Source organism: Pleurodeles waltl, chromosome 10 (assembly GCF_031143425.1).
Source record: "Pleurodeles waltl isolate 20211129_DDA chromosome 10, aPleWal1.hap1.20221129, whole genome shotgun sequence".
In the NCBI taxonomy this organism is placed as follows: domain Eukaryota; kingdom Metazoa; phylum Chordata; class Amphibia; order Caudata; family Salamandridae; genus Pleurodeles; species Pleurodeles waltl.
This window is the reverse complement of record NC_090449.1, coordinates 858,080,312-858,103,717: the sequence shown is the minus strand read 5'-3', so window position 1 is coordinate 858,103,717 and position 23,406 is coordinate 858,080,312. Positions and strand designations below refer to the sequence as shown.

Here is a 23,406-nt window from a genome sequence, read left to right as displayed (position 1 = left end):
ATAGCAGTAGACCTTTACGCAGAAAACGTGCCTTTCCTGGTTTGGTATAAATCAGATAAATAGTTTTTGAGAGATGAGCATTAAAATGAGTTCCTGGACGGGTTTGAACCTGGGTTCGTGGACTCCTCTTGGACCCAAATTTAAATCATTGATGGCAAAGCTAATGGGTCTGGCTTTAATATGACAAGCATGTAAACATTGACATTCACAAATTGTGTTTACATGCTTAACATGTGCAAATGTTGTTAATTCTACTAAAGCCTGCCCTGTTGACTTTGGAAATAATCGGAAGACGTAGTAAAAAAGGTATGGTATGTCTCTAGGAGACAAAGCATTGATTGTGACAACGTAAAAATGTAATGTCATTTTCAGATGGAAAAGAGTACCTTTTGCATTCTAATAGAAACTCTTCTGTCAGCAGTAATGATAAACCAAATGGCCAATAGCATGTTAAGAGAGGGTACTGCTTCTCTGTGTGCAGCCAAAGACCTCTGTATGTATATTTCTAAATAATGGTGACCACATGTCTTGCAGGCAGGGCTAAAATAAATGCCCCTCCGCTGGACGCAGGGGCTGTTTATGTCTGTTGCCCAATTTAGGTATGTGGACCCAAACCTCAGTTTGATCACTCAAAGTTTCTGATTGTCTGGCCACAACGTCCACTATTACAAGATGCAGGGCTGTGTCCTCACGTCTAGAAAAAAACTTAGAAAGAGCCACCAGAGAGTAATTGTAGTATCCAGTGACCTGCTGGCTCCTGCATGGAAGACATGGTGGGCTGGGATTGGCAGAAATAAAAGTTATTTATCATTTTTTTTAATGATTTTGTCTTAGAGTTTGCAATCCCAGTCTCTTCCTCTGAACCCCCAAAAAACAATACAAAAATGATAAAAATAAAGAGACTATGCCCTCCGGTCCTACAACGACTGTGCACAGCTACTCACAGCGGAAGTTAGCTGACTGGCAGCTGCTCAGTGCCTAAGACCATGCACAATAGGGTTGAGTCGGCTGCAGAGTTTGGACAAAGGGTCTAGCTAGAGGCCAGGCCTTGGAACCAACCTCTGGTGCTTATGAACTAAGGTTGTATATAATTCAGAATGGAAACATGCAGAATGAAGTACATCTTAACAAAAAACAGAAATTTGCAAACGTTATTTATAATTCAACAACACACATGCACACCGTAAAATTCACCTTTACACCTTTACTAATAAATTTGGTGCAGTTTGATGAATCTGCACAAAACTTTCTTAAAGAAAAGTTCATCAACCTCAGCTCCTTCTTCGAAAGTTTGCCGCCGATCTGTCAAGCGGAGGACAAGAAAAAAGAGATGAGTGGTCCAAAAACAAATCTGGCAACAAGTTTGAACTTTGCTCAGATGGTGTGCTTTTTGTGATTTGGTGTAAATTCATCCAGCCATTTACGTGAAATTCACATTTAAAGATGTGCTCAAGTTGAGCTTGAAGGGTTTGAAAACGTAGGTATATCTGGACAATTGGTCCCACAGCAGTCCCGCAGAACCGAAAATTTTAAAAATAGGGCCCTCTAATTGGTAGTGAGAGATTTTTTCCCAGTTACCTTTTTGGTACTGCTGGACTGGGGTGAGTGCCACAGTTCCAAGTGATCTGATTGGCTAGCCGCAACTCAGAACAATACGCTGTGGCTGTTATTGCAGAACTTGGGTCTTGGTCACTGTGTCCTGAAAATGTTTAAAAAATAGAGTGCAAGAGGGGCAGGATAGGGACACCTTGATCCTCATGTACCTAATGGCAGGATCCAGAGGGACCCTAAATAGCACAAAAAAAACATTGTACTACAAGTACATAGGTGCTGCCCTTGGATCCAGTGTACTGTGGGTCTCTTGCAATACACTCACAGGAACCAGTATACCCTTCCCATGAGGTACTGCGTACTCCCTTTGGAGCATCTGCTCAGGCTTCATCTCCATGGTATGATGGTAGCTTGCATGGTGAAGTGGTACCAAGGGGATGAAGCCTGAGCAGCAGTTACCATGGGAGTACAGTGATACCTCAAAAAATAAAAAATAAAATAAGAAACAAAGGACCTGACGGAAAGTTTGGTGGATAGGTTACTCTGTCACAAATTTGGCGGATATCCATCTGCAGTATTACTAGTGCCATTGGATATAATACACTGGTAAAATGGCAGATGGGCTATCCATCGTGTTTGCTGAGAGTAGCTCATCTGGTGAATTATAAATCAGGGCCAAAATGTGGGTTGGGTGCCCGCAGAGAAATTGGCATCCTGGTAGTGTTGGGTGCAAGGCCTTGTCTTGCTGGTGATGTCATCAATTACGTCTTTTCAGATGTCATGAGTGATATAATATGTGAGGTCATAAGCAGTACATGGCGGCTGCAAGTTATAATTACCTGTTTCAATATTTTTTAACATTTGTTTTTATCTTATTTCAACAGCTTATATATACGTGTGTGTGTGTGTGTGTGTGTGTGTGTATATATATATATTTTTTTTAACCTGAAAAAATTAAAGGTTACAGGGATGTTATAGTTAGGTTCATGTTTTACCCACACAAAACCATACAAATTCAGCATTTATAGTTATACTTATGTTAAGAAACTGTAACTCATGGCCTAAAGTTACTTAACGCCAGCCCTGGGTGGGTTGATCCATGTGTGTGGGTTCCCACTATGCGTCTCTGGAAGAGGTAGGTTGTTCTGTGGGGCCAGCTGCACTTCTGCATCTGCAACCACCCAAACAAGCTTTAACCTCTTCTGTGCCTTGGACGAGATGATCTCGTCCAAGGCTACAGTTCCCCTGTGCCTTGGACGAGATCATCTCGTCCATGGCACAGGGGAACTTGGGGGCGCGCTAGCGCGCCCCCCGTGCACCCCCCTTCCCCCCCCAAGTCGGGGATGGAAGGGGAAGACCTTCCCCTTCCACCCCCGACCCCCCCCACCCCCCCCTGTGACGTCAGCGCGCGCGCGCGCGCTGATGTGTCACAGGGGCCTCCCTCGTCGCGCTGGAAGCTCTGCTTCCAGCGCGATTGAAAAAGAAATGCAAATGCATTTCTTTTTCAATCACTTGGGAGGCCCGGAGGGGCTTCAAAGGGAAGGAAAAGTATTTCCTTCCCTTTGAAGTCCCTCCGAGGGTTTCAAAAGCCGGATTGCTTGCAATCCGGTTTTTGAAACCCCACTAGACACCAGGGATTTTTTTTTTTTTCGTAGAAATTGACAAAAGGGAGCGACCCCTTGGGCAAGGGTCGCTCCCAGGGGGGGCATTTTTTTGAAAAGGCCTTTTCTGCCCCCCCTGGGGGCAGATCGGCCTTATTAGGCCGATCTGCCCCCAGGGGGGGCAGAAACCTCTAGGCACCAGGGACCATTTTTTTTTTTTTTTTTTTTTTTTTTTTTCATTTTTTTTTTATTGAGGTGGGGAGCGACCCCTTAGGCAAGGGTCGTTCCCCTTGGGGGAAAATTATATTTTGGCCATTTCTGCCCCCCTTGGGGGCAGATTGGCCTATTTTGATGAGGCCAATCTGCCCCCAAGGGGGGTAGAAACCACTAGACACCAGGGATTTTTTTTATTTTTTATTGTTATTGACAAAAGGGAGCGACCCCTTGGGCAAGGGTCGCTCCCAGGGGGGCATATTTTCGGGAAGGCCTTTTCTGCCCCCCCTGGGGGCAGATCGGCCTACTATTAGGCCGATCTGCCCCCAGGGGGGGCAGAAACCTCTAGGCACCAGGGACCATTTTTATTTTTTTTGTTTCATTTTTTTTTTTTTTGGTGGGGAGCGACCCCTTAGGCAAGGGTCGCTCCCCTTGGGGGAAAATTATATTTTGCCCATTTCTGCCCCCCTTGGGGGCAGATTGGCCTATTTTGATGAGGCCAATCTGCCCCCAAGGGGGGTAGAAACCACTAGACACCAGGGAGTTTTTTCTTTGCGTGAATTTCACGCAAAGGGAGCGACCACTTAGGCAAGGGTCGCTCCCTGGGGGGAGGGGAATTTATTTTAGGCCATTTCTGCCCCCCCTGGGGGCAGATCGGCCTATTATTAGGCCGATCTGCCCCCAGGGGGGGAAGAAACCTCTAGGCGCCAGGGCAAATTTTTTTTTTGTGTTTTTATTTTTTGTTCTTTTTTTTTTTTTTAGAGATGGGGAGCGACCCATCAGGCAAGGGTCGCTCCCCTGGGGGGCAAATTGTATTTAGACCATTTCTGCCCCCCTGGGGGCAGATTGGCCGATTTTAGGTCAATCTGCCCCCAAGGGGGCAGAAACCACTAGGCACCGGGGATTTGTTTTTTGGCGCCAATGTCACGCAGGGGGAGCGACCCCGTAGGCAAGGGTCGCTCCCGGGGGGGGGGGGGGGGGGTTGGGGGTTGGGGGGGGCAAATTTATTTTAGGCCATTTATGCCCCCCCGGGGGACAGATCGGCCTATTATTAGGCCGAACTGCCCCCGGGGGGGGGCAGAACACTCTAGGCGCCAGGGCAATTTTTTTTGTGTGTGTTTTTTTTTTGTTGTTTCTTTTTTTAGAGATGGGGAGCGACCCATCAGGCAAGGGTCGCTCCCCTGGGGGGGGCAAATTGTATTTAGACCATTTCTGCCCCCCTGGGGGCAGATTGGCCAATTTTAGGTCAATCTGCCCCCAAGGGGGCAGAAACCACTAGGCACCGGGGATTTGTTTTTTGGCGCCAATGTCACGCAGGGGGAGCGACCCCGTAGGCAAGGGTCGCTCCCGGGGGGGGGGGGGTGGGGGTTAGGGGTGCAAATTTATTTTAGGCCATTTCTGCCCCCCCGGGGGACAGATCGGCCTATTATTAGGCCGAACTGCCCCCGGGGGGGGGGCAGAACACTCTAGGCGCCAGGGCAATTTTTTTTTTTTTTTTTTTTTTTTTTTGTTGTTTCTTTTTTTAGAGATGGGGAGCGACCCATCAGGCAAGGGTCACTCCCCCGGGGGGGCAAATTGTATTTAGACCATTTCTGCCCCCCTGGGGGCAGATTGGCCAATTTTAGGTCAATCTGCCCCCAAGGGGGCAGAAATCACTAGGCACCGGGGATTTGTTTTTTGGCGCCAATGTCACGCAGGGGGAGCGACCCCGTAGGCAAGGGTCGCTCCGGGGGGGGGGGGTGGGGGTTGGGGGGGCAAATTTATTTTAGGCCATTTCTGCCCCCCCGGGGGACAGATCGGCCTATTATTAGGCCGAACTGCCCCCGGGGGGGGGGGCAGAACACTCTAGGCGCCAGGGCAATTTTTTTTTTGTGTTTTTTTTGTTGTTGTTGTTTCTTTTTTTAGAGATGGGGAGCGACCCATCAGGCAAGGGTCGCTCCCCTGGGGGGGCAAATTGTATTTAGACCATTTCTGCCCCCCTGGGGGCAGATTGGCCAATTTTAGGTCAATCTGCCCCCAAGGGGGCAGAAATCACTAGGCACCGGGGATTTGTTTTTTGGCGCCAATGTCACGCAGGGGGAGCGACCCCGTAGGCAAGGGTCGCTCCCGGGGGTGGGGGTGGGGGTTGGGGGGGCAAATTTATTTTAGGCCATTTCTGCCCCCCCGGGGGACAGATCGGCCTATTATTAGGCCGAACTGCCCCCGGGGGGTGGGCAGAACACTCTAGGCGCCAGGGCAATTTTTTTTGTGTGTGTTTTTTTTTTGTTGTTTCTTTTTTTAGAGATGGGGAGCGACCCATCAGGCAAGGGTCGCTCCCCTGGGGGGGCAAATTGTATTTAGACCATTTCTGCCCCCCTGGGGGCAGATTGGCCAATTTTAGGTCAATCTGCCCCCAAGGGGGCAGAAATCACTAGGCACCGGGGATTTGTTTTTTGGCGCCAATGTCACGCAGGGGGAGCGACCCCGTAGGCAAGGGTCGCTCCCGGGGGGGGGGGGGTGGGGGTTGGGGGGGCAAATTTATTTTAGGCCATTTCTGCCCCCCCGGGGGACAGATCGGCCTATTATTAGGCCGAACTGCCCCCGGGGGGTGGGCAGAACACTCTAGGCGCCAGGGGAATTTTTCTTTTTTTTCTTTTTTTTTTTCTTTGTTTTTTTTTTTTAGAGATGGGGAGCGACCCATCAGGCAAAAGTCGCTCCCCTGGGGGACAAATTGTATTTAGGCCATTTCTGCCCCCCTTGGGGGCAGATTAGCTGAGTTTAGGTCAACCTGCCCCCAAGGGGGCAGAAACCACTAGGCACCGGGGATTTGTTTTTTGGTGCCAATGTCACGCAGGGGGAGCGACCCCGTAGGCAAGGGTCGCTCCCGGCGGGGGAGGGTGGGGGTTGGGGGGCAAATTTATTTTAGGGCATTTCTGCCCCCCCCACCCCCTGGGGCCGGCTGAGCTACAGGCCAAACACCACAGGTAGGCACCTTGCAAAAAACACCTCTGTTTTCTGCGAAAAAATATGTTGTTTCCACGTTGTGTTTTGGGCTATTTCCTTTTGTGGGCGCTAGGCCTACCCACAGAAGTGATGTACCATTTTTATCGAGAGACTTAGGGGAACGCTGGGTGGAAGGAAATTTGTGGCTCCTCTCAGATTCCAGAACTTTCTGCCACAGAAATGTGAGGAACATGTGTTTTTTTAGCCAAATTTTGAGATTTGCAAAGGATTCTGGGTAACAGAACCTGGTCTGAGCCCCGCAAGTCACCCCTCCTTGGATTCCCCTAGGTCTCTAGTTTTCAGAAATGCACAGGTTTGGTAGGTTTCCCTAGGTGGCGGCTGAGCTAGAGGCCAAAATCTACAGGTAGTCACTTTGCTAAAAACAGCTCTGTTTTCTGTGATATGTCCACGTTGTGTTTTGGGGCATATCCTGTCGCGGGCGCTAGGCCTACCCACACAAGTGAGGTATCATTTTTATCGGGAGACGTGGGGGAACGCTGGGTGGAAGGAAATTTGTGGCTCCTCTCAGATTCCAGAACTTTCTGCCACAGAAATGTGAGGAACATGTGTTTTTTTAGCCAAATTTTGAGGTTTGCAAAGGATTCTGGGTAACAGAACCTGGTCCGAGCCCCGCAAGTCACCCCTCCTTGGATTCCCCTAGGTCTCTAGTTTTCAGAAATGCACAGGTTTGGTAGGTTTCCCTAGGTGGCGGCTGAGCTAGAGGCCAAAATCTACAGGTAGTCACTTTGCTAAAAACAGCTCTGTTTTCTGTGATATGTCCACGTTGTGTTTTGGGGCATATCCTGTCGCGGGCGCTAGGCCTACCCACACAAGTGAGGTATCATTTTTATCGGGAGACGTGGGGGAACGCTGGGTGGAAGGAAATTTGTGGCTCCTCTCAGATTCCAGAACTTTCTGCCACAGAAATGTGAGGGACATGTGTTTTTTTAGCCAAATTTTGAGGTTTGCAAAGGATTCTGGGTAACAGAACCTGGTCCGAGCCCCGCAAGTCACCCCTCCTTGGATTCCCCTAGGTCTCTAGTTTTCAGAAATGCACAGGTTTGGTAGGTTTCCCTAGGTGCCGGCTGAGCTAGAGGCCAAAATCTACAGGTAGGCACTTCGCAAAAAACACCTCTGTTTTTTTCCAAAATTTAGGATGTGTCCACGTTGCGCTTTGGGGTGTTTCCTGTCGCCGGCGCTAGGCCTACCCACGCAAGTGAGGTATCATTTTTATCGGGAGACGTGGGGGAACGCTGGGTGGAAGGAAATTTGTGGCTCCTCTCAGATTCCAGAACTTTCTGCCACAGAAATGTGAGGAACATGTGTTTTTTTAGCCAAATTTTGAGGTTTGCAAAGGATTCTGGGTAACAGAACCTGGTCCGAGCCACACAAGTCACCCCTCCTTGGATTCCCCTAGGTCTCTAGTTTTCAGAAATGTACAGGTTTGGTAGGTTTCCCTAGGTGGCGGCTGAGCTAGAGGCCAAAATCTACAGGTAGTCACTTTGCTAAAAACAGCTCTGTTTTCTGTGATGTGTCCACGTTGTGTTTTGGGGCATATCCTGTCGCGGGTGCTAGGCCTACCCACACAAGTGAGGTATCATTTTTATCGGGAGACGTGGGGGAACGCTAGGTGGAAGGAAATTTGTGGCTCCTCTCAGATTCCAGAACTTTCTGCCACAGAAGTGTGAGGAACATGTGTTTTTTTAGCCAAATTTTGAGGTTTGCAAAGGATTCTGGGTAACAGAACCTGGTCCGAGCCACACAAGTCACCCCTCCTTGGATTCCCCTAGGTCTCTAGTTTTCAGAAATGCACAGGTTTGGTAGGTTTCCCTAGGTGGCGGCTGAGCTAGAGGCCAAAATCTACAGGTAGTCACTTTGCTAAAAACAGCTCTGTTTTCTGTGATGTGTCCACGTTGTGTTTTGGGGCATATCCTGTCGCGGGTGCTAGGCCTACCCACACAAGTGAGGTACCATTTTTATCGGGAGACTTGGGGGAACATAGATTAGCAAAACAAGTACTATTGCCCCTTGTCTTTCTCTACATTTTTTCCTTCCAAATATAGGAGTGTGTGTAAAAAAGACATCTATTTGAGAAATTCCCTGTAATTCACGTGCTACTATGGTCACCCCGGAATTCAGAGATGTGCAAATAACCACTGCTCCTCAACACCTTATCTTGTGCCCTTTTTGGAAATGCAAAGGTTTTCTTGATAGCAATTTTTTACTCCTTATATTTCAGCAAATGAATTGCTGTATACCCGGTATAGAATGAAAACGCACTGCAGGGTGCAGCTCATTTATTGGCTCTGGGTTCCTCGGGTTCTTGATGAACCTACAAACCCTATATATCCCCGCAACCAGGGGAGTCCAGCAGACGTAACGGTATATTGCTTTCGATAATCTAACATTGCAGGGAAAAGTTACAGAGTAAAACGTAGAGAAAAATTGATGTTTTTTTCACCTCAATTTCAATATTTTTCTTTTTCAGCTGTTATTTTCTGTAGGAAACCCTTGTAGGATCTACACAAATGACCCCTTGCTGAATTCAGAATTTTGTCTACTTTTCAGAAATGTTTAGGTTTCCGGGATCCAGCATTGGTTTCACACCCATTCCTGTCACTGACTGGAAGGAGGCTGAAAGCACAAAAAAGTGCACAAATGGGGTATGCCCCAGTAAAATGCCAAAATTGTGTTGAAAAATTGGGTTTTCGGATTCAAGTCTGCCTGTTCCTGAAAGCTGGGAAGCTGCTGAGTTTAGCACCGCAGACCCTTTGTTGATGCCATTTTCAGGGGAAAAACCACAAGCCTTCTTCTGCAGCCCCTTTTTCCAATTTTTTTGAAAAAAACGAAATTTTCACTGTATTTTGGCCAATTTCTTGGCCTCGTTCAGGGGAACCCACAAAGTCTGGGTACCTTTAGAATCCCTAGGATGTTGGAAAAAAAGGACGCAAATTTGGCTTGGTTAGCTTATGTGGACAAAAAGTTATGAGGGCCTAAGCGCGAACTGCCCCAAATAGGCAAAAAAGGGCTTGGCACAGGAGGGGGAAAAGGCCTGGCAGCGAAGGGGTTAAGAAAGTTGGTGGTGCTCCTGCCATTTCTTTGGGCATCACATAACATGCTTTTCTTGCCTGGGTGGGCCTGTCTCAACCAGGGCATCTACAGCCCAGTTTTGATTTTGTGAAGTCACAACGGGGTGTCCTTGCTGTGTTCCTCAGTACCTGGGTTTATTGCCTCGCACAATCTCTGTGGTTCTGTCGGATGCGCTTTAAGCACTGTTATAAATCCCTTACACGACATTATTTAGAAAAAGACATTTAAAAGCATAGATGTCTGAACCACTCAGTTTGTATGTGACAAGGAAATATTGTAATCTGAGAATATCGAATCACAATATTACTCAGTAAGGTGCTCCATACGTGACAAGCAAAAAGGTGCACTGCAGTGCATCAAGGAATGAAAGTGAGAATTTACAATCAGCACATAAGTTCCTGCAGTAACTCCGTCATTTCGTACATTTATCTGATGGGCTGTAATTGCACGCTTTATAACTTTTGCACATCTCACCTGTCAAATCTTTCATGAGGAAGACCCGACCTACAGTTTAGCACCTGTGACTCATTATTTTTTCTCGGGAGGTGTTTGGGGCTGTAAACGCTTGTGTACAGCGTGGAGCCTGATCGCTATGCTTGCTCTCTCCTTGAAGAATGGGACTGGATTGAATCATTTTTGCGGGGATCTTTTTGATATTGAGTCCAGCACCGACCTTCTCTCTGCGAGCTTTGAAAAGCCGCACGCTGGCTGCTCTCTTCATGTTTGGCAAATGTTAGCCCCAGGACGTGTGCCCTGCATTCCTGAAGCACCTGCAGACCGCCAGCTCTGGCCTGTGCTAGATGCAGGTTTCATCAACCTCTGGTGTTTCTTTTCCAAGGGCATAACATTGTGCTTTTTTCATGTCATTCTATTTTTGTCTTCAAAGAGTGAGTCTGAGTCACGAAGATAAGAACAAGTAGGTTTTACTTACGAAAGGAACACGCTGCCTGTGTGTGTAATCAAGAATGTCTCATGCTTCAGTCTAAGGGCAGATGACGCAAGAGCTAGTTGTGGAAACTAAATGTATTTCTTAAAGGTCAGGGTGGGTTTTCGGCCATCCTAGTACTGCATGATTTCTAAGAAGCATCAATTAAATAACTGTTTTATTTATCCATGTATTTATTCTTTTATTTATTCATTTATTTAGTTATTCTTCTATTTCTTTATTTTAAATAAACGAATTCCATGGATTCTTGCTTTATGTATAATTGATAACAACCCCCTCGGGCACAATCCTGGGATGTTTCTGGGCGAGTGGCAGTCCCTGATGCACTTTCTGACATTTTAGGTCTAAAATAGGAACTCTCCGTGTCTAGCATTATGTGCAGAGCGGCAGCGTAAACATCATGAAGGGATCATAGATTTTCTGTTTTGAGTAAGACATCTTCTGAATAAAAATTAATTCACATCTTTCAAACCATGCCATTTAAAGTCCAAGTTATTCGACTATTTGCAGAATCTCCCTTAAGGATATACGTCAGATGTTGTCACCACCATAATATATTGATTTGTTGTGGCTTATAAATAAGCAGCTGTCAACAAGATGAATTGTTATCAGTTCTTTTAAATATATATTGGGTGTGACCTGGCTCTGGCCACTGTGCAGTTATAAACCTAGTTATGGATTTATAGTTAGGTCAGAGTTTCAGTAGGGCCATTGCTTCACTATTAACTTTGGTGTGGTTTGACAAATCTGCATAAGTCCTAAAAATGTAATTTCCCATGTTAATTCCCATAGGAAACTTTGCTCTCCAATACAGAAAAATACGGATGAGCATAATTGCACCAAATTCTGCATAAAGTTAGAATTTCACTCAGAAAGCAACTTTTTGTGATTTGGTGTTAATCCGTTCAGCCATTTTCCAGAAATTAGCTTTTAAGTCGGGGCTTGGGCTGGGCCTGAAGAGGTTACCACTCAGAAAAAGTTTGGTATATCTGAACAGTTAGTGCAGCACTACATTTTTTTTTTTTTAAAACAGGGCCTCCTTTTGATTTTCTGAGTGAACTTTTTCTTCCACAGGCCATTTCGGTACTACATGATCTGGTTGCTGAACAAAAAGTTCTGAGTCCTGAAGATTTTTTTTTAAAGCCCATAAGGGGGTAGAGTGGGGACACCCTGATCCCAAAGGCCATGTCCGGCTGGGGGCATTGCAAAGGGACCCCCTTAAGTCAAATAAAAAACAAATAGTGGTGCTGGCACCATGGTACCCAATATCATCCCTGTGGTACTGCAGTAGCAGTACCGGTACCACAGTAACGAAGCACATTTTTAAAAAGTACAAGAGTCTGGTCATAGACAAGACCTTGTGGCCAACTGCTATTGTGTAGGCAGTAGGCTGTGTACAGTGGGGGTTGGCCACCTGCAGTTTATTGAGAATAGGGCCAACTCACCACTGCACACTGCTGAAGGGTGTGTGCAGTGTGGATCTGGGTGCCCACAAGGATCTGGGTGCAGGGCCCAGCCAGAGGCCAGATCTTGCACCCAGTCCCCCACTGTGCATGGCCAAAGACCATTCATATTGTCGGTTGGGTGCCTGCAGGGATGGAGGGGGGCAGGGGTAGTGCTCATCTGTAGGTCCAGGACATAGCAAAAGGCCAGGACTGGCAGCCGATCCACATCTGCACATGGCTGAAGGCCTGATGCAGTGGGAGCTGGTCACCTGTGGGCAGGGTTGATTGCAGTGCATAGCCAGATGTGAGGCCTTGTGGCTAACTCCCACTGCCAATGAATTGTGAGTGCAGATTGCCCAAGGGGCATATTCAGAAGTTTTAATATGATTAAAAAACAGAAATTCCCTGAAAAACACAAAGGTTAAAGTGACGATGTAGCTAGGTATGGGAATAGTTTTATTAGTAGTCGAAATGAGATCAAAAAAACTAATGTTTAAAAAACAAAAGAAAACTTGAAATTTACAAGTTATAGTTTAATGAGCTAACTATATGTGGCACCCGCTACGCACTGCTTAGGACTTTACCTATTACATCACTCGTGGCATGTTAAATTACATTATAGATCACATCACTGGTGGCTTAGGAAATGACATCATTAATTATTTCTGATATTCTGTGGTGTGACTTAAACCTGTAATCCAATATCGAACTCCTCAGAAGTTCAATCATCAAACTGCCTTGTATGCTTCTGTTCAACTCTTTTTCACGTTTTTATTCGTGTCACTATTTACCTATCTTTCATTAGATGACATACTTGGTGCTCCCTGTGCAGGGTTGCAAGCAAGCATGCTTGAAAGTGCTCTAGTTATTGTAATGGTCAGAAATATGTTTTGTTGCTCAGCAGATGTCAGTATTAGGCCCACTGCTTTTTTATCTTATATATTTATTATTTAGAAACATGCATGAACAGTAATGTGTACATCAGTATATAATACAAAAGATTCTGGATCGGTCATATTTGAAAATGGTCAGTGCCAACACAGATGGGGTTTAGCATGGCGAAGTGAATCAGACTGAGTTTATATTACACAGCACAATCCAAATGATATCAAAGCGGTGTGGCATCTAACGATAAGACCCAAATAAATGAATATGTGGTGGCTTGCAAATTTGTTGGTTGTTTGTAATATTAAAGTGTCAAGTAATGAATGGCAAAGCAAGTATTTTAACCAATGCTGTTAAATGACATTTAGAAAATAAATTGGGCAAATTATGTATAAGATGAACGGAGGATATGACAGTTTGGACCTCTTCCTTACTGAAAAGGGTATTATCTAATTGGTTAACCCTCAGACTCCTATATATAAAAAACTGAAATGGATGTGGTGTCCGCTGATAATTCTAGCCATAAGATGTCTGACACTGATCCATTCACAGTAGGACATTTTTAAATGGATTCTAGGCAGTTTTTAGAAATGGGGCTTGCATTTTAAAAATAGTTTGGAATAATGGTAATTTTTAAATTGGGTGGGGGAGGGGTTAGTCCTGAAAGTGTCAAATGGGGATGTTGCTGGTAAAAGGAGAGTTTATCGAATACTACATATCATAAATAAAAACACAGCAGTTCTTTCACAAAACAAGGCCAAAGAAGACAAGAAAGCACTTCCATTTACCTTCTTCATCTATCTGCAGCAAAAAAATGAAAATGTTGTCATTTAGCATCCTGATTTATACCTGCCATGCTAATTCCACTAGAACACCACTCTGACGTCATCATTTTGCTAATAATTTAAAAATCTGAAAAATCTTCCCTCGTTTTTGTCACTATATGTTGATAAGTAAGGAAACCACTACCCTAATGGTTCATATACTATGACGACTGAAGTGCTCTGAAAATTATATTCTTATTCTTAAACTGAAAATCCAATGTACCAGTCAGTGATATTACACAGGTGGTAATAGAACAACATGTAGCCTGCTCGAATACTTAATTTTGTCATATATGCTCTAAAACTCTGCCAAAAGTTTTACTCTCCCCAGGGATATCGGTGACCAAAAAGTGAGGGCTGAAAACAGCACGATCAATTATAACAGCTTGGAATATACCTGTGTAGTTTTGCATACTGTAGACGTTTGCAGTTTTGCATACTGTAGACATTTGTTTATCTATGCCATTAGGTAACTAGACCAACTATAAAAAAGTAATCCTTGGCCATGCTGCCAAAAGAGGTAATTCTGCCTGAACTGCCAGGCTGTGTACCCTGTGAACAAAAGAAACAAACCCATACAATTATGATCAATTTGCTTGCTGTTTCCACAGAAGCCAAGAACAAATCACCTCATAATTATGTACTAGAAAAACTTTAAAGGATCAAAGAATGCTAGCAATCGAAAATCAAAATGGATAGCATATTAAAAGCTTCGCCTGTCTTTCTCATCCGTTTGTTTAAAAATACCTGTTTGAAGATATGACATCTAGTAAGAATTAACCGGGAGCAGAGAAAAACGCCAGACGCTAAACTGTTTATTGGGGGAGAGAGGAACAGAGACGTTATATATTCTAGCCTAAGACACCTCTCCATGCTCCAGAGTTTCAGCTTCTAGGTAGACCGCCTGTTTGAAAAAACCCTGATAATTTGCCCGAGACGTCCAGGCACCTACACACATGTTCTATCTGGGCCACTGTACCATATTAAAGTTACACCACTCCAATGCAGCCCAGCAAGACCTAAACACAACTGATGTTACTTTTCCTGCTCTGATTCACAGTCTGGCAGTTCTGGCTGAACATCACCTTTTGGGCGCACCCTAAACAGATTTACATATGGTCCAACGGCCCCTTTCTGAAATGGCACCAACCAATGATTTTAAAAGCTGACCAAGTACGTTTTCTTTGCATTAGATTTATTCAAGTGCTTTTATCAACTGTTTAATGCTACAAACGAGGCATTGCTCTTATCTTTAGGCAGGGATATTAGGAGTGTATATAGGAGTATTAGGAAGAGTTGTAAATAATTATGAATGCACAAACACAAACCCCATCCTTTCTTTGACAAATTCATGTGAAACAGCAAACGAAAATAGCCCAAACCTGAACTTAAATCACATGTGGACTTCCACAGTGTGCTTGGTCTTCGGTGGCCGATATAGACAGCTTTCACATTAGTTGCAGTTTCTGATCGAAGTCCACTTATCTTCTGTGATGCTTCGGAAGGATAGCACTCCGGTCACCTACCTGGTTTCAAGTGATGAACTTGTTAGTGTATGCATCATCCACTAGCATCCATAGCTTGCACAGAAAGGCTGGCTCATTGGGATGTTCCTGCTTCATGGTGCTCGCAGGCTCAACACAGAACCATACTTCAGCAGACGTCTGTGGGGATTCCAGGTTGTGTGCCAGTACTTGTGACTAAAATTAGGTGCGGGAAATGCACGCTGGCGAACCTCACTCATTGACCAAAACATATGTTTACGTGTTTCATTATAATAAAGATCACAATATTCCCTGATATTCAAAACTATACATTTACAAATCTCCTCTAAAATACGAATAAAAACAAGCAATAATGTGGACACACCTCCCTCGCATATGAAAAACATCCACCCGGTACCTCGCTCACACAGGAAAAATACACATTGACAGATCCTGATTAAAACTTGAAAGCGCCAAGGAGCGCAAAGGGGAAACAAAATAAACAATGTACAATGTGAAGTAACTGGTAGTCATGCACAGCCCTCCAGTACTGCCTATTGAGTTTGCACTGTGTAAGACTTGAAAGCTCCATAGAGGATGAATGAGAGAGACAAGAGAGAAGCTTAACCTAAAAATAACAAAAAGAGTTCTCCAGAAACCATGCATAAAACATGGATGCTGCGTATGTCAACAGAAGTTGGATGGTACTCTCGAGGAGGGCTAAACACTGGAAAAGGCATGACGTATACATGCCTTTGACAAATGAAATCAAGGGAATTTTGAAAGGCAAGCCCACAAATGAATAAAAGTGATGGGCGTGAAATTTGCGTGTTTAAAGCCCATAGAACAGATGACAACAGGTCGGAAGCGCTTGCACGCTCAACATAAATAACAGAACTGAATTTTTTTTAATGGAGGATGACATTGATAAATATTTAAATGCATCCAGGGAAATGGGCTGAGATTGCGAGAGCTGCCTAGACAGAAATGACATATTCATTGGTAAGGAATCCAGGAAGAGAGAAGGGAAATGGTGAAGAGAGAGAGTTAGTGATATGATATCCAGAAATTCAGGTAGAAAATTAAGCACTGGTACGATGGGTAACTAGAAACAGCAATTAATGTGTGGGAGGTTTTGGTAAGGAGTAAAAAGATTTACTGAAGTGTAGGAGAGCGGAATAGCGTGATGTAACATAGGAACACACCAAATTAAAAAACTGCTAGTAGGAGAGGACAGCGACAGACGTCAATTGGGAAAGAGATCGAGTTGGGCTGTGCAACGAGTCAAATAGAATGAACGTGACAACACAGGTAAATTGATTGCCATACTACCCTCAATGGGATTCTCAGGCATGTCTTTCAAGATTCATGCAATATGGTTTAGTTGCACTATCCTCCTCACTTTGGATATAATAACCCACTAACTCTCGTACTTATGTACACAATATATAAGTACCCCAGAAAATCTATTATTATCCTCCTTTATCTAGATTATCAGAACCACATTCAAATAGTGCATTATGATTATGAACTTGATGTGTGGTCTTTGCACCATATGGTGTCAAGGCGGTAGCCCTAATTATCAACATTGCAAAGGCCTTGACTGGTGGCATCATTTTATAGGGTTTTGTGTGTAGTATTAGAACCCAGAACAGACGTCTTCACCACACCACGTAGGTTTTTGGCAGATGGGGGACCCTTTATGTTTAAAGTGTTGAATAGTTTGCAAACAGCTGCACTGCTTTTGCTATGATCACCAGCATCAAAATGTATGCACACAAGAAATAGTTTGTGATCACTATGTTTACCTGCGGTCAGCTGAGTAGAACATCTGTATGTTTGTAGGTATGGCATTCACAGATCACAAAATCACAGGATGGGTACGGAATACAGAGACAACAAGGCCCCGATCTCCCACTTCTAGCTCCTCAGGTGTTCCTTTGTTCTTGACCAGCAGACCTAGGGCTCCTAGGTCATGAGATATATCGGTTTCATTTGATTGGGTCACCAACATCAGACTCTAAGCTGAGAGCGAGCCTTGTCTTCCTGGCCAAAGGAATTTCACTTTCTCAAACTCTGAGATGTGGTCTCTTTACTTTGTAGGTTACTCCAGCATCTTCACTATGGTTTGTTTGTTCAGTGTATTTTGAGTGTTAAATGTCTGTGGCAATTTGCAGAGTAACTCAGTGCTGGCCAGAGAATTTAAGTGCTCCATCTTACAGTGTTACGTTTGTGATCTAGTCATGAGCGGCAGTGGTGTATGTTCACGAAAACTACTTCAACCATTTGATCATTTTGTAACTGTATTTTCATTTTCAGTAGTCTACCAATGTTAAAAATACTTTAGTGATTGGGAATCATATATTGCGTTTATGCCAAGTGCTCTGCTTTTATCACTGTATTTGGTGAATTATTTTTCTATGTGGAATGTTCTTTCTTTGAGTTATTTGTCACTATCCATCATTTGTTTGGTCTAAAAGTGTATACATTGTAAGATATGATTGTTGCTGTGCTCTCATAACTATGACTACATATTAACATCTTCATTGCAACTGTGATAATCGTGCTGTACTGTATCTCAACTCACTGTGTTCAAACTCCATTGAGGTAGGGCTTTAATGTGCATTCCATGTGGATCTAGAGAGCCAAGCAAGCACATGGAGCAAACTGTCCATCATAGAACAAGTACTTAGAATTCTAGCTAATGAGGAACATCAACGCATTCATCTTTGATTGTGCTTGGTTACACTGAGGACTGAAGGGCTACGAAAAAACACTGACCTTGCTAATGTTATTTTAAGAAGATTGTGGAGTTATGGGAGATGGCGGATCGGGCAATCCCTTTGAGTTCATTGGGGTCCAGATTATATATTGTGCTGATTTTCTTTAAATAATAGTGCAAAGGCTGATGTTGACAATACGTAGGTAGTGGAGTGCAGTGGCATAGAAGAAGTCCTTGAGGATTGTAGAAGGAAATATGTCATTTTAGTAGGCCATTGGTTTGAGAGACTCTTAATCAAATCTTCTTTGGTGTGAGGCAAAAAGGAATGCCATTTGGCAAAGTCCTTCAGGAGGCCAGGGAAACAGGAGGTGGATTAGTTATATGAGATGATGAGGTTGATGTGAAAAGTAAAATAACTTAATCTTCCTCCTGCCTGGCCAGAACAAATGACTCATCTATTGTTTCTTGCTCAAAGATCAAAAGCTTCAAAAGAGCCATTAACTTAAATCCTATGGTTCCCATCTTAAATTCTCCCCATTGACTCCCTGCTCCCTACAACTGAAAGTACTGGCCGTAATATAGAAAACTGTCCCAAAACATGCATCATGAGCAATGAAGGCCCCTCTCATAACCAGAAAGAAGCCATAACCATCCCAACAGTAGTGAATCCAATATTCACATCTTTTATTGATGACCTCAAACTCTGGATCTCAATTTGTGGCCTCTGAGCCCTGTCTCAAACCATCACTGGCTGAAAGCTATGGAAGCTTAAGTAGTATAAGTAACATCACACACAAGCACAGATACACTCACACAAGCACACATAACCACGCACTCACACAAACACACCGATTTTCATTTGATTACCAGCTCAGGTGTATTTGTGAATACCTGTTCCTGTTCTTGGTGGGAAGGATTACAGGTACCTTTGTTGCACCTGCCCTTGTACTGCCCTCTGCAGCAAATAATGCCTACTTTCATAGGCCCTGATAGCTTCCTGTATTTGGACAGATTGGATTTATATAAATACATGTGAGGCATGCATTCTTTTACAAATCTGTCCCAGTGCATTTTCTGTGCAATTTTTCTTTATTGTTGGTGGACAGGTCCTTGAAAATGCATTTTTGTGATGCACTGCCATTCCTGTTCTTCTCTAGGGAGGAATCTTCAACCAGATTATCAAGCTGCCGCGCGTGCCTTATTTGCATGTCTATATGTGTTTATTCTTATTTAACCTGTTTTCGTATTTTTCAGTTTAAGAAACATCGGTTATCAGTGGGACTCACGAATAGCTACACCAAATCGGTTGTGAACATGGCAGACTTGGTAAGAATTTCTAATTCCTAACTTTGTTCAAATGTGATTCATGAGGTTTTAAAAACGTGACCTGCAAGGAGTTCGTGCTTATATTTAGAAAATAATGGTACTAATTACAGGATACAAATCTACTTTCACTGTATTAAATCATTGTAGATGTTTAATTAGGCGGTGTACCCCGAAGAAACAGGCATAAACCGAAACAGATTATGTTGTACTACTTGTAATTAAACCATGTGAAGCGGGCGGCACTGACGCCTACATATGCAGTACGCAAACCTGTTTTACAAGTCAAGGAAAATAAAAATAGTTAATTCGCTTGTATTAATGTCCCTGCCCTAAAGTCAGTGCATTCTACTCAGAGGCATTATTGTTTTACACTCGATAAAAAAGTGGACGTGAGACAATTGTACTTGATAACTTTGGACTAGTGCAGCCCTCTTTCTTTGGGGCTCCACAGACTGCGATTTAAAAAATAAAATTTATACTGTCGATGTTGGACACATACAAAGCGACCTTTCTTGATCCATTGGACTCTCTGACCCCCGCATTGATGCAAGCATACGTGCACACGGCGCAAAGACGAGGAGAGGAGCGGTGCTCCCTATAGCGGGGCCCAGTGGGGTCTGTGGACCGTGGCGAAAAGAGTTCGTGAGGGGCCATGTTCCCACCCGCCTCCCCTGCAACTCTGCCCGACCACCTCTGTCGTGGATGTCAGTTACTGCTTTGGATACAGCGGGCAGCGTGTGGTCGGCATGTCGCCAGGTCCGGTAGCGGCTGCAGTCTCAGTGACTGATGCCAGCTGGGTGAACTGTGAGCCTGCCCGCGTTATGCGCGCATCCTGGAGGCATTTTTGTGAGCTGTGAGAACTGCCTAGGGGGCCAGGTTAGAGTGGAGGGGGCAAGACAGCGGCGCATTAGGTGCTGCCCTGCAGGGTTGAGGGTTGCAGTGGGAAGGGGCGGCCTCCCTAGGTGTTGGTGTGGCTTGCATGCTGTGGCACCCCCTGCTCCTTTATCTGCTCCCCTTTCTGTTTACTCCTCTTGCCACTTTTTTATGGCTTCTATTTATTAACCTGCACACTGCATATGTTGCATATATTGGAGACCAGCCGAAGGACAGGAAGAGCCAGGAGCACCAATTTGGTGAGGTGAAGGTAACAGTGGGAGCCGTGATGACTTGTAGGCCACAGAGGTCACGAAGACCCACGGAAGCGGCCGGGTGCGTGTACCGCGACCTCCCAAAGCATATCTCGCCTCTCTTCCTCGCCCCTCCTCTGTTCTACAAGTTCTGCGTGGTGTGCCTGCTGTGCTCTTCAGTTTTGGCCCTCTGCAAGCGGTGCCCTCTCCCTCGCGCTGCGGAGGCAGGGTGAGTTGGGTTGGGTTGAGGTGCTGCATTGGGGGAGGGGGGGCAGGCAGAGTGAGCATTAACTGGCATTGGTGTGGTGCACATGGAGTAGAGGGGGTAGAGAAGAGGCTGAGGTTGTGTTTCTTGGGGGGTCGACTGGCAGCCCAGATGCTTATGGAGATTCATTTTGAACCAGTCATAGTTGAAGGCAGCTTGAACACAGCTGAGCGAAGAAGGGTACATTTTTGAAGTTATTTGCAATTTTACATACACATAATTTTCGAGTTATACATCAGCCTAAACAGGTTTCTCTTTTAGATATGGTAGGCATGCAAGGCTCGTGAGGTTGGTGACTATGTTTAGGTAAGGTAGTTAGGTATCGTTAGTTGGATTTGGTGGCTTACTTGTGGTAAGTAGGTAGCTTAGGTGTGGTAGAATCATGAGCTTCTTCTCAATGAGTGGTAATAAGGTAATAAGGAAGAAAAGAGAGAGATGGCTACTGATATGGACCAAGCAGCAGACACAATTTTAGATTCTTCATTGCTTTATTTTGCTTCTTCTTCCCAGGATGTTCAAATTGGTCAATATTGACATTCACCCTCTTCAGCAAAGTAAAGTCCATTCTATGAATCCGCTTGTGAAGTGGAAGTAGATGAAGCAGTTGCAGCAGGGGCTATTGTAGGGCTATTGGGATAGATCTTGTGGATGCTGCAATGTTGGGTCCAGTTTTCAAAAGCCATTGAACCAACCGCTTTAAGTGGTACGCATGGATTCTCATTGTGGGCTAGATGACTCATCAGCGTTAAAACATGCCTCTCGTATGGAAGACTTTAATGGGCCCATGATGATGAGCTCAGAGGGGACCCTGGTGCGCTCGAGGATTTTAATTTGCCAGACATTGATGTTTTTAATGATACGAATCTGCAGAGGAAGGCACGTTTGATATCATCTGTTGATCTAGAGGGGAGCCAGGTTCTGCCATGTTTGCCCAGTCGCCCTTCTTTGTTTGCTCTGTATAGTAGTATGCCTTCTTTGAGGGCCTTGTCATCTATTTAGTGTACTCAATGAATGGTGATTCCTTTTTGTCCTCTGGCGCTGAAGGGTTTGTGCTGCCATTAAATCTGGGGAAGGAAGGGGTAGGTAGGGGAAATGCCTCATCCGAAGTTATGTTTTGTATATTAATGGTGTTATCCTCCATTTTAGCTTTATTGAAAAGATCAGTTTCTCATTCTAATCATGTATTGGAGGTGCTGTTGCGAAACCTTTTGGGGATTCAGCACTTTACTTCCCCTGGTTTATGTTCAGTGCAGGGATTAAAGTAAAAAGAGGTGAAATCGTAGCCCACCCAAGTTAATCCAGTGGCTAATGGTGGGCCAAAAGATTCTGGTATTCAGGTGGGTAGGGCTTGTGTATTTAGGGCTTTTTCCCTTCCCTCAGGGGAAACAAATGGAATAATCAGGGTTAAATGACTGGAGGATAATGTGTATTCATTAGAATATATATCTCAAGGGTGCAATCAGGACGAACAAGGGGTCCAAGAAACAGAGAAACCCCTACCTGTTTTTCCGATTTTTATAAAAGAGCAACGCTTCTTAGTGGTGTTCCTTCCCCTTATGTTCGATCTTGTGCTGTTCTTCCTCAGGTATCCTCTAATGGGGACCCCCAGGGGGTGGGGATCACTGATGGGGACCCTAGGGAAAGACCCTCCAAGGAGAGGAAGAAAAAGAAACTCCAGATTATGAAATATAGGTAAAAAAACTAAGGTTTGCAATTGTTTCGGAGGCGTTTGTATCCTCTTATCAGTTAATAAATACTGAAATACCGAATAAGGCATCCTTTGACCAGCCAACCAACACTGAATTATTGAATAATGCTCCTCCACATGTAGGTTTGGCTTCTGAATCTGTAGTTTCTTCTACCTTTCTTCATCCTATTAATTCATCAGAGGCGTTGAGTTCCGAAATAGGGTCTATCCAGATTTTGTTGAATTTTGTCTCTTGGTTCAATCGTGAATTTGACCCATTTAATTTGAATTCATATTACATCTATTATTGGAAATTGAGGCCCTTAAATTGATAACAAGTAAAGACATTGAAAATGTCTATATAAACCCCTCTGCCCCTTGCCCGAGTACAAGGGTAACATTTAGTTCCAGGATAGTTGTAATGCTGATCTTAGAGCATGTGGATTATTTTCAGAAAAGAGGAACTGATGTCCTTTTAGTTGAGTTCATTAATATGACTAATCGTGATAGGCCCCTTTTGGAACCACAGGGTGCCTCACTGAATGTAAAACAAAGGAGGGCTCTCTTAATCTTAAGGACATTACCATATCGGTAGACAGAGGCATGGAGAGGAGAGTGCTAAGTGTTGTGGAGAAGGAAGATTCAGGTGCTTGGGATCCGGTGGAGGAAAATGAGAAATATATTTGGAGTTGGGTAGCTGGTACATTGAATGGGCCTAAAAACATCTGAGAGCTTCTGGTGTGGCGGAGGTAACCTTTCGGGTAAATTAGTATCTTGGAATATGGCAGGCCTAGGTCAGTCCAATTTGAAATTGAATTTCATAGCACAGTCTAAGCCTCTGATTATTTGCCTCTAAGAAACTTGGGCCTGCTGATTTTAAGTATGAGAACAATTTTGTTTACTCTTGTGTAGCAAAACCCTCAGTAATAGGCCAAGCTAGTGGAGGAATAGCTATCCTACTTTGTAATGATATCAATTGTATAGGTATTTGGTACATTCTTCAAAACTTTGCCTCTGTCTAAAGTTAGCCTTCACTAATGCGAAGGATGGATTCTCATCTTTCTTGCATGCAAATGTATATTTTGCCCCTGGCCCCTCATAATATCCTTGTTGATTCTATGTTTTCATTTGTACGTAGCATTAGTCTCCTGGAGGAATGTTCTTCAGTTATTATTGTAGGGGACTTTAATGCTAAAGTTTCAAATTCTGCCAGTATGACTCTTGTTAATATTGAAATGGATGAGACCTGGTGTATACC

General features: G+C 44.3%; 1 protein-coding gene across 2 annotated transcripts in view; it reads left to right on the top strand.

Annotated features, from left to right (window-relative positions):
• The window catches only part of ADAM22 (ADAM metallopeptidase domain 22), a 1,118,190-nt gene that overhangs the window by 688,901 nt on the left and 405,883 nt on the right, over nt 1–23,406 (top strand). For both annotated transcript variants that reach the window (XM_069211564.1, XM_069211563.1), the window contains exon 10: nt 18,998–19,069. In XM_069211564.1, coding sequence (XP_069067665.1) covers nt 18,998–19,069 — 72 coding nt within the window. The remainder of the gene's footprint in view (nt 1–18,997; nt 19,070–23,406) is intronic.